General features: G+C 41.7%; 1 protein-coding gene across 6 annotated transcripts in view; it reads right to left on the reverse strand.

Annotated features, from left to right (window-relative positions):
• EPHA7 (EPH receptor A7) overlaps positions 1-10,863 on the reverse strand; it is a 169,684-nt gene extending 158,821 nt beyond the window's left edge. For 4 of the 6 annotated variants that reach the window (XR_011422086.1, XM_070223559.1, XM_005596835.4 and 1 more), the window contains exons 1-3: positions 9,967-10,455; positions 5,573-5,637; positions 1,338-2,007 (exon numbers count right to left, since the gene is read on the reverse strand). Coding sequence is in view for 4 of the 6 variants with exons in the window: in XM_070223559.1 (XP_070079660.1) it covers positions 1,338-2,007; positions 5,573-5,637; positions 9,967-10,063 (832 nt within the window). In the remaining 2 variants the exon portion in view is untranslated. Of the gene's footprint in view, positions 1-1,337; positions 2,008-5,572; positions 5,638-9,966 lie in introns of all 6 variants that reach the window. The other 2 variants (XR_011422085.1, XM_001503790.7) reach the window with 2 other exon arrangements.
• Positions 10,864-12,072: the final 1,209 nt, after the last annotated feature.

A 12,072-nucleotide genomic window follows, 5' to 3' on the forward strand; every position in this document is an offset into this window, starting at 1 on the left:
ACAATTTCAGCAAGGAAACAGAGTAATATTTGCTAGAATCCTCCCTGCTTTGTGATGAAAACCAGGGAAATATTGTGCTGAAAGCCCAGGCTCTGACATCAGAATGCCCTGAGTTTGAATCTAAGCTAAGACAAATATTACTAAAGTAACTGCAAGCAAGCAATGTGCCCCTGATTGCCGCAATTTTTTATTCTGTAAAATAGAGATGATAATGATACCTACCTCATTAAGTGAACTGGTATACATAAAGCACGTGGAAGAGTATCTGCACATAGTAAGTTACCAAAAAGCCGTAGTATAATAATTATTGTTAGGGACAGCCCCCTCTAAATTAACTAGGATTTGCAAATATTAAATTTATGCTGCTGGCTTAGGAGTGCAAATACATAAAAGTTATTTTGGGGGATGTATTACGTTTTTTAAGTTATAAGTTAAAGGAGACAAAAGTAATATAACCTTATTATAAGATATTTTGCAAGATAGTCACAAACAGAAAAATATCTATCAATTTTGAAGGTCTATGTGAGATCATTTTAAATAGAAAAATACAGGCCAATGATTATTACCACATAATGCCATGTAAGAGAAAATCCAGTTTTATAAGACAAAGGAAAAGTTTCACTAATTCATATGCTATTATTGTTTCAAAACAAATAGAAAATGTCCAGCTGATGTATGAAGATAACTAAAACTTTACTTTGGCCCACTTTCACAACAATGAGGTCCACCAGAACATGACTTATCAGAGAAACACTCCTGTTATTACTCAGTCCAGAAAAGAAATATGGCTTTGGCAGAAGTAACCACACAGATTTATCAAGTGAAATATGATGAATTTGTGTCAAAGTTTTAGCATTTATAAAAAATCATTCCAAAGGTTTGTGCATGTATTTGTGTGTGCCCTGTCCCAGTAGAGCTCTTATTAGCAGCCCGCTTAATCTCCTTTTTTCTGCCACTCACAAGCCCAGACAATATGGGTTTCAAAAGAGGAGGAATCACATATCATTAAATCCTGATTAATGTCACCTCACTCTGTCCAGTCTCCTCTCTTAAATCTTATAACCCAATGTGCAACTGTTGACTTCTAGGTCAAGCGCAGGGCAAATTAAATTTTAGTAACAAATATCATTATCACCAATATTTATTGCATATGTTTAGTGCAGATATCACTGTGGGGAATCCTTGATAAGTCCCATAGCGACTTTGCCTAAGATCTACCGAATCAGGCTGCCGGTAGAGAGCACACTCCCTTGTTCAAATAATCATCATTACAATATCTCTGATACTGAAAAAAGCAAAAAATGCAAAGTGGAATTTTAACAGCACATGTTACTTACGTTCACAAGTGTCCCCTTTTTGCTGGTAGCCTGCTTTGCAGATACACTTTCCAATGGGCACTAACCATTCTCCTTCCGCACTGCAGTGCATCCTGGGGGAGTTTTCCGCCTCTTCCTCTGCACTGCTGACACATGTCCCTCGAACCTCGACTAAAGAGGAAAATTCTGAACCAGTCACTGTATCTGGAAAGATAGCTAAGTTCTCAATAATGGACCAGCACTTCTTGTAGTACACTTTGACAGAAACCAAAGCTATGCAAGCCCCTACATCCTGAAAGGCAAGATAGAATCCCTTTTTGGACAAAGGTCCAATCTCTCTCACCTCAGTGTTAAGCTTCATCTTTCTTTCCCCAAGGTCACCTTGGGTAAAACTTTCATCTGCAGCAATGGTGTCTATTTTTACATAGAGGTTCTCTCTTATATTCCTGCCAGTATCGTAGTCTGTTTCATAATAGTACAAATTAAAGGTTTCCTTGCAAGTTCCCAGTACTCCAGGAAGACTGTTACAATCCCTCAGGGTGAATTTCAATTCTACAAAAATCCTTTGTGCATTGCCTTTCGAAATCCAGTTAGTCCGCAGCCAGTTGTTTTGGTTGGGCTCCATGACCTGGCACACCTGGTATGTTCGTATCGGGGTGTAGTTCTCATCCAAACCACTAATTTCTTCCCACTGTAAAATTTAGAAAAGGTCATCAGTCACTCAGCAAAAAATAACATTTTGGTTTTGAAAGTGCATGAGGAATCTTTAGAACAGCACAAATGCATATCTTGGAAAGAGTTAGGTGGACTGCACCCCGGCAAACACTGTAACCTGAAAATACAGGATTCCCATTCAGCTACATCCTGATGGCGGAACATTATTTAGGTGGCTTGCATTGTTTCTCCATCCAACAAGTATTTCATTTTGTTTAATATTTGTTTGCTAGTATATCAGTGTTCCTTTTTACACATTTGCTTATGTCTATAGCCTCCATTGAGATTACAATTTTTACAGACTAAAGCACACAACACAATTACTTAAATTACCATTTAATGCATATACAGATGGGTACATGGCAGAATTTTTGATAACTCAGTTGATATTTTAAGTGTTGTCGTTCAACTTAGAGAGTACCTGAAAACAAAGGGAAGAGAATATCAAGAGTACTCTGAAATATAAAAGCATTTCACAACATGTAGATATTCATAATGTGAATTTTTTACAATCTTTTCAAAATAAGATATAAAGGAGTAACATTTTACAGAGCTATTTATTTATTGCAGTGTTATATATAATATTGTACATAAAGCCACATCATAAATAAATAGTTATAAAAGTATGATTCTTCTTTACAAATAAATTGCTTTCAATAGACAAATGTACATGGCAAATTAGCATGTTGGGTCATATTTCAGTAACACGATGACAGGAAAAATATCAGATGTTTAAAAACGTCCATTCACATGCTGATACAATGAATACTACAGCAAACATATATTTTCACAAAAAAAGGAAAGTAAGTTTAGCAGACTTTGTAACAATTTAGAGATTATTAAACCGTGTATAATGTTACCTATCTCGCTCACTAGTAAATAAATTCATTTCACCCAAAAATAGCCTTAAAAACCTAAAATAACAGTTTATGTCCTTTCTTAACATTATTACAAAACTTTCTACTTTATATTTATGACATCTTAATAGTGAAATTGTCATCTATTATATTCATTTCCCCAATCTGAAGTGCCAAATATAAAAATATGTTAGTATTCAAGTCCAAAGTCACAGAGCATGCAATATTTAAATTAGTATTTCAAGAAAAGTAGATGGGAAAATAAACTAATAAGCATGTGATAATGAGTTTCATTTGTAAAACTCGATCAGAGAATCAATTTATCTACTTAGATTAGAAAACTAACAAGACTGACAAACAGCAATACACTATAATTCAGAAATTTCTTGTGATGTTATATGTTTGCTACAGTTTTATCATACATATCATCAAAGGTCCTCAAATGCAGCAAAGAACCCATTATCATGTTCAGCTTTTACTCAACACAACTTGAGTTTGTGAGTAGCTCACGATGTGCAAATTTTCCTTTGTTTCAGTTAGCTGCTTATAATCTGTTTGAAGGGCACTTAGTCAACTATATCCGAATTCATCCATTTGGACAGATTTTAGTCACTTAATTACACTGAAATTATTAAAGAAAATAAAACCAGTAATGGTATCTACCAAATACTCAAAAATTCCAAAGATAAATATGCTTTTAACAGTTCTCTAGTTAGAAAAAACCAAGGCTAATTATTGGAAAGGGACATATCTCAAGAATTTATTTTTCTAACTTCAAGAAGAATTACATTATTTTGTTCTATGTATTAAAAATCAATTTTACTACCTATGAAATCCAGTTAATTTTAATTTTTATTTAAAAATTTATTCCTGAGGGGAAAATTTCAAGACAACTATTGTAAAGATAACAAATAGTGAGACAACATAAATGCATTTAACCCAACTCTTGTTTTATTCTCTCTCTTTCTAAGAGACTGAAATCATTTCTACAAATGACACCACTGGGTAAGAAGTCTTAATTCAGATATTGTGCTTTTATGATATGCTTATAAAAATATTTTCTAGAAACTTGCATCTTATTAACATTTTATTTGCAGTTAGATATTTAACCACATATTGGCCAACCCACTTCACATATGCAAAATATTGTCAATCATCATTTTCCAATATTATCTGTTGATTCCTACAGATTTGTAGAGTCAACTGTTAACTCAAGATACTTTGAACTCATAAAATGCCCATTTGAGTCCAAGATAAGATGACAGTCATAATTTATCATTCTGTGGATTACATGGACGAAATACTGCAATCGTACATCAGTTTCCTTGTCCTTAGAGATAAAAACCATCCTCTATCTCTATTTGTTTTAATGGATGGATGGTAGAAAATGGACTACATCTGTCATTGGCAACAAAGGTGTTTCAGTTATCATTGTGAATGTCTTTCTATAATGTATACTATTTTACTCATGGAAACCACTCCACTTTCAAGAAAAGCATGACACTCATACCTCAAACTCAGTACACTTTTTATATCTAATCTGCAAAATACCTGTCAGTTTTTCATAATTTATTCTGACCAAGATAGATAACCACAATGCAATCTTAAGCAATCTCTCAAACATTAATTTAATGAAAAAATCTGAATATTTAAAATAGATTTGCGTTGTTCATATTGTACATTCTTAAACTGCCTTCCAGTACAGACCATATTGCTTTTATGATGTTCTCATACTCAAAAATCCCTTCTAGACTTTCATTCTTCTCTTTGCAAAATTTGTTACACTTTTTATATCCTCACTCATACTTCATGCTCTTTCACTCCAGATTTCTTACTGTGCCGAAGATTAACTTAAGTAATAATGGGGTATATTCTCCTTTCTCAACGCCCTCTTCCTTAATAAGGGATGAAGTGTGTGCCCTCTCTCACAATTAAAATAAGACCTGAAGACATAGATACTGAACTAAATTTAAGTAGGCAACATATCTTTCCTGATATAGGAAACATAATGGTCAGAATTTTTTTAAGGTTTACTTATATTTTCATGGATTTTTATGGCACATCTTTCACTCATATTTACTGTAGCAGATTTTTACTGTAATATGTGCATGCTCTGCCATCACTTCTGATTAATAACAGCAGAGAGCATATGATATAAATTTGGAGAATCTAAATAATATTTTATAGCAAGTTTTATGCTAAAATATTGAGCCTCTTACATTTTTAGTCACCTTTTAAAGTATATTTTGAATGACATTAAAACTGTTTTTAAAAGAGGAAAACAGATTTCACACTGTTTTAAAGAACTACACACAACCTACCTGGCGATTATACTAAAGTATAAAGCAACTAAAAGGTTTAAGTGAGCTTGTGAAAGGAATGTTCCCTGTAATTAGCTAGCATTTATAGCCTGGAACCTGAGGTATGATTCCACTCACAATATGAACTCAAAAGATTATGGGTACAGAGATTTTTTTATCCATTTCCCCAAGTTCTAAATATACCCTTCCTACTCAAAGAACTCAATGTCTCATCACAGATACAACAAAATACTGAACAAGATATTTGGAATTAAAACAGTTTAAATGTGAAGAATGAGAATAATTTCATCGGGGAAGTGGGGAAAAGGTTTCGTTTCTTATTCTATACAATGAAGGGTAATATTTTATGAGGAGAAGTTCTTACCCCATTGGGCGGAGAGGAAATCCATTCCAACTCTGTTTGTTGTGCTTTAGAATCCAACAGTAGTACTGAAAAAGAAAGTTTTATTCCTGTTAGACGAAAAATTTAAACATATTTGTAAAAGTTATTAGGGTGAATCTAATTTTTTAAATAATTATTTTATGACAAGATACATAAACAGTTATTTATGTAAATGCATGGTGAAATGAATACCCACCTGAAACAAGTATATTGCACTTTCTCAGGGAGAAAAGATGTTAAAATATCAATATTACACTTGGTATTTTTTAATTAAAATATTAAATAAATCTAAAAACTCAAAGGTAGCATGAAAGAGAGGGTAAAAAATTGATATGTGATATATTGATCCTATAGTAATTATATATTATAAAGGATTTTTAAACCATTGAGCCCTTCAAACTTTGTCAAATATAATAACACGAACACAATATAGTGTAATTCCATAGTACTCTTGGGCCAGCCATTAATTTGCAATATTCTGCTAAAAGTATTTCCTAGTGCCTTTTGAGAATTGGAGGGTTTTTTCCCTAATTTTCCACACACAGTGTCTTCTCTTAAGACAAAACGAATACAATTAAAAACTGTATTATCCACCTTATCATGAGAAAAATAAACTGCCTATTATTTACAAAATATATTTCTGGGTTAGTCAAATATCTGTTTTCAATATTTCTATTTTTTAATTTCCAAATATTTCAAACTGTTAGCTAATTCTCAAAATGGTATATTTAAACTTTGACTTGACTTTTATAGTTTTATTCCACTTTTATGCTATCAAAAAGTACAATGCAACTCATTTAATATTTATATAAATGTAATAAATGCTCCTGATAGTAATAATGGAAGATAGTGCATTCAAATGTTATACATTAATATATATTATATTTCCAATTTGATATATTTTATTGCTTTTCAGGACAATTACGCTCCCAAAGCATTTGCTCTACTCAAAGTGGTTTCAGAGTTTTAGAAAACTTAAGAGTTCAGAAAATTTAAACATATTTCTCTGACTCTACAGCATTTTAACAAATGAATCAATTTGTTCGGAAATAATAGTGAGTATATTTTCAAGTATGTAAATATGCTTAGTATCCATCTCAGCAAAACGGTGTAATTTGGACTTAAATAAAATACATGCTTATATGAACTTTTAAATAATCACTAGAGGAAAAAATGTGTATTTGAAAGGTAATGAAAATTTGTTATGCTGAGAAAACCAAGGAACAGTTGATTATGTGTTCAACTTCTTCACCGTAGTCACGGTTATTCCCTATGACTAAATATAGATATAGAAACACTTTATTTTTGAACATGTTTTACACTTAAGACTTTCGAGGAGGCCACGACAGCACAAACCTTGGTCACAAACACTAGACTCCCTTTCAAATAAGGGGAAAAAAACACACTTTTAAAATATCAAGTTGCATTTCACACTTAGAACATGAATACATTGTTGGACTAATGAATTTATACGAAGTAATTTTTAAAGTTTATTTTGTTTCTGTACTCAGCAATTGAGAGGAAGCACAAGGAAACAACGTAGGCTACAAGTACGCTCCTTTTGAGATAATTTGTTTTATCATGTTTTTGCCTTTTGTACTGACAAGAGATAAGTGGCTTTGAAACCCAGGTGACCTTCTTGGGTCGTTTTTGAGAGTGAAATCAGCAATCTGATTACTGTTTATTGCCCTTCTGTTACCCATCAGCTCTACCTAGGGTGGGAGCCAGGGACCGCAGTTGGGCGGTGATGGCAAACGAGTTAAGAGAGAAACAAACTAACAGCAACTGGCCCGAGCATTTAATCGGAAGCAGCTCTAAAGCCGTCAGCGGGTGTCCCTCCAGCCGTCTGCTCTCGGGAGAAAGCGCAAGTGCGCGCTCCTGCCTTCCCGCTCAGAGCACCGCGCGCCCGCCTCCCTCACGCCCGCGGAGGCGCAGCCCGGCGGCCGACCAGGACCGGGGCGCGCAGCCCGGGGCTCGGGGACCCGGCACCCTGCCGCGCGGGCCGGGCGGGGATGCGGGCGAGGGCGGATGCGGGGCGCGCCCCGACGGAGGCAGCCCAGGGCCCCGCGGGCGGCGGCGGCGGGGTCGGGGCGGGGCCGGCGGCGGGGCGGGGCGGGGGCTGCCAGACGGGCGCGCCCGCCGCGCCGAGCATCCATTATGCCTCCGCCAGACCTGGGCACTCCTGGGAGCCAGTGGCGCCCTCGCTCTACAAGGGAGCCGGGAGGAGAGAGGCTTTCGGGAAGCATCTCCTCCGAGGGAGCGGCGGCGACGCATTTACGGAGAGGAAAACTAGCAGCTGCAACTTCGCCTTCAAGCGTCACACTCGGACTTAGACGCGCGCTCCCAGCAGCGGGAACTGACCACCCCGAGTAAACGTGTACCGGGAAAGTGGAGGAGAGGGGGGTCCCTCATCTTCCTCCAGCCACCGCCACCCACCGCGGGGGGCCAGGCACCTGCTCGAGCCGGTCCCCAGCGTCTGCCCTGGGTGCCGCGCCGCTGCCTCGAGGCTTGCTCGCTCCCGGAACAGCAGCTCTGGATCGCCGCTGCGCGCGGGGACCGTCGCCACCGGGAAGCGGGGCGCCTTCCCCACTCCCGCCCCCCTTTAAAGATCTCACTTTTGCATTTAAAGAACTCGGCCTCTTAAAATCAGAATCCTCTCCACGTTTCTTGCACCCAGAAGAGAAAAGCGAGCGAGCGAAACCTGCTGGCTGCAGGAACCTCTCCCCCTAGTGATGCAGTTATTTATAGCTCAAACTCCAGCCCCGGTGTGCGGGAGCGGGCGCGCGGGGCTTCGCCGCGGTGGTGCAAACTTTTCCTCAGGTCCCGCTATTCCGATGCAATCAGTGCAAGGTTCTAGGATTGATTGTTCCTCATTGCTAATATCATGCGAGTAGAAAGGAGGTTTGGGGCGTGTAGGGGTCTGTGTTTCTAGCAGACGTTGGTTCATCCGCAAACGTGTAACCGACAGCCCCGAATCACGCTTTTCTCTGAATGGGTTCAGCGTCAACACAGGTTGCAGATGTGGAAACTGGGGTCAGAAGGTCAGGCTGGATCAAGGACTAGGACATGGCGTTGGGTTGGAGGGGTGGTGTGAGTGACCGAAGAGGGGTGCACGAGGAGAATAAAGCAAAGCAGCGCTAAATCACTAAGTTTTCAAGGAGAAGTGAAGCGCGTGCGACATGTAACCTCCCCCCATCACCACCATGACCTAAATCTGATAACAGATTCCTCCATCCTCCACACTTCTGGAACCCATAATTATTGGCATTCTGCTTTTCAATATAGGAACATCAACCTTAGACTAACAGCCTGGAAGATCTGGGGGGAGGCAGAGGGCGGGTAGATTGTGACTGCTCAGAAGCAAGACATTTCCATTGACAGGATTTATTTTTCCCCAGCTCCAACTACAGGCACCGAAGGGTATTTTACCTTCTGTCAATGGTTCAAAGGAGAAGAAAAAAAAATACCCATATACAAGCGTGTCTGGCTGCCCAAATGAAACCTGCTCTCATCAACCAGAACTCGCCCTCGGGGTCTGGGTCTTTCGCAAGGTTTGAGCACTCGGACTCCTCAACTGCCCGACCGTGGGGCCGATGCTTGGGGAGTGCTAGTCGCCCAGGCGGCATCTCCTTTGCAATCGCACGGCCCCAGCCCGCCCCCTGCCTCCGCGACCCTGCCGCGGCCGGCGGCCCCGCGCGCAGCGCGCGCTGAATGGAGCCGGCGCCGGCTGCGGGGCGCGCGCCGAGACCTCGCGGCCCCTCCGCCGCGTTATTGTTCCGCGCCGGCGGCCGAGCGCCAACCGCAGGCCCGCGCCTCCGCCTCCGACGCAGTGAGCACTTCATTAGGAACCCGAGCGATCGGAGCTCACCCGAGTCCCAGCCCCTCCGGGAAGGCTCCAGACTTCAGCCGCTCGCCAGCCGACTGGCCAGGACACTAGAGGCTGCACTCCCCAGTCTCCGAGCAACTCGGAACGTCGCTTACCCCACCGGAGGCGACCCCGAGAGGAGGAGGAGGAGAGGGCTAGAGGAGGACATCGGACCCGCCCAGGGTCCTAGAGATGAGCTCGCAGGCCGGCCCCCCCACCTCACCCCACCCCACTCCATCGCCCTCCGTTGCTGCTCACGCCCCCGGACTGCCCGCGCCAGAAATTTCGCTCCCGTCGGGCAGACGGCCCCGGGCGCGGGGCTGCGGGCGGCTCGGAGTAACCCCGCTTGCCGCCCACCAGGAGCGGCCAAAGCGGCGAGGGGGCGGGGAGCCGGCGGGGAGGGTCGCCCGGCTCCGGAGGCGCGGCCGGCAGCCCCGCGGACAAGCCGGCTCACGCAGGTAGACAGCTAAATAAATAAGTCGGAACAAACTTTGCTTCCCCATCACCTTACCTTCCTTTGCAGCTTGCGCGTCGCCGGTGTGTGCGAAGCGGAGCAGCGAGATGTAGCATAAAATAATCCACGAAGGGTGCCGAGTTTGAAAAACCATGGTGCATGAGCAGGTTTTATTTTAGATTTCAGTTGAGTCCTAGCTTTTTAAATGCTGTTTGCTCCGAAATGGGTTCTTTTTTATTGCGCTCCTCGCATCGATTCCCCGTCTCGATCTCCGGCCGGCTGCTCCACGTTTAGCTTTTTTATTTTTTTTTTTCCCCCTCCTGTTCGTTCGCACCGTGTTTGCTGCCTGCAAGTCTCCGACTGCAGACCGGCCGCTTGCTCCACACTCCAATAATATCAATTAGGGGGGAGGGGGCGGGGCTCGGAGCCGAGAGCCTCCGCCACTCGGGCTGAGTGGCAGGCGCAGCCGGCCTGCCAGGCGGCGATTCCCAGGGCCGAGGGGCGGGTCCCGGAGAAACGGCCGCCCCGGCCGCGGGGGCGGGGTTCGGGGCGCGGGCCAATCGGCGGCGAGCGGAGTCAGGTTGCGGGTCCAGGATTCCCCCCAGGTTCCGGGCTCCGAGCTAAAGCTGGATGCTCTGGGAGGACGGACGTGGATGGCAGCCGAGGTGCGAGCTGCTGTGGGCACTTTGCTTGGAGCAAGTACAGCTTTCGTGGAGCAGAATCAATCCGAGAATAACGCTCCCAGCTCCCAGTCCTGTAGCTGGCGGTGCTCCTCGCTGTCTTTTAGAAACCAGAGGCAACGCAAGCCGTGCCTCGGCTACCGATCACGAAGCCAGGACAGTGAAATGAACTGTGCCTTTAAGTAAAGTGCCTTTTACTTTTTTGTTGTTACAACCTCCGCGGGTCGGGTAACTTTGTTCTTTTCCCTTCTTGAAGGGTTTCTCCTCTGTTTCTGTTACTCCCACGGCAGTCAGCTCTAGGCACCACCCAGCACAGTGCGTGGAAGAATAAAAGTAACTAAATGTATTATGTTCAAACAATGTTTCCAAGAGTTTGCAACAAGCTCTGGCAAAAGAAACAGAGGAAAAGGGAGTGGAGAAAGGAAGTCTTTTGTTTTATGTGCCTCCCTCACCCCCGCCCTATCATTTCACAATAGTTTGTTGAGTGAAGAACGACCAGAAGAGTGAACCTTCAGAAGGTTCCGTATCATTTTTCTTACAGGTTTATCATTTTCTGAGGTTTCCTGTGGATTGCCCCACTCTGTTTCACGTTTCGCTGCATAAATTACACTTAATTTTAAAGAATGCTATCACGCCTTGAATTCATAAAGCAAGACCTCCTTCGCAAATATTGACTACTTTCCAATAATTATTCGATAATTATCTTTCAAAGGGAACTTGAGAATAAAAACTGTAAGCAACATCTCCAGTTGAATTCATCCAACTAAAATATCGCGGACCATGCGTAGAGTAATCCGTTTTCCGTTAGGCACTTTCAGACCCTGCAATTCAAGAGGTGGGTAACATAAGAGGAAGAACTTGAAGTTTAAAGCCTTAATTGCCAATGCATCTATTTCAAAGGTCACGCAGAGTAACAATCACATGGTTAATATCAGCTTCGTTTTCTTCTTGTCCTGTATTTCTTCTTAAAAAAAAATCTGTCATTGATGATTTGCCTTTATTTATGATAGGCACAAAGTTTGATCTCGTGTAAGACTCCAAACTTTTCCTATCCTTTCTTACTGGATATATAAAGTAAATCAAGTTGTTTCTGGTGTTTACAGCAAAGACTCCTGAGAGATGACAGATCTCCAGATTTTTACATTTTATCTTATGGTAAATTGTCTCCTGTAGTTTTTACTTGCTTAATGCAGTTACGAAGAAAAAGGAAATGAAATTTCCTTCTCCTCTAAACTCTCTTTGGTTCTGTAGTTTATTTCTTAAATGTTACTTGTTCCTAGCCATTATGCCTACTAAATATTTTACAAATTATATCTAAAAGCATCTTAAGTGCCCTTTAAAGGATGCATAGAAAATGTAAACTGCTTAATAGATTAACCTTGAAAAGAGACCAAAAAAATGTAGAGTGCACTTGTTACAGAGAAGATCAAACAGTATTGACATCAACAGATGCTTTAAGGGTAAAAATTGTAAGGTAAAACGT

This window comes from Equus caballus, chromosome 10 (genome assembly GCF_041296265.1).
Source record: "Equus caballus isolate H_3958 breed thoroughbred chromosome 10, TB-T2T, whole genome shotgun sequence".
NCBI lineage: Eukaryota > Metazoa > Chordata > Mammalia > Perissodactyla > Equidae > Equus > Equus caballus.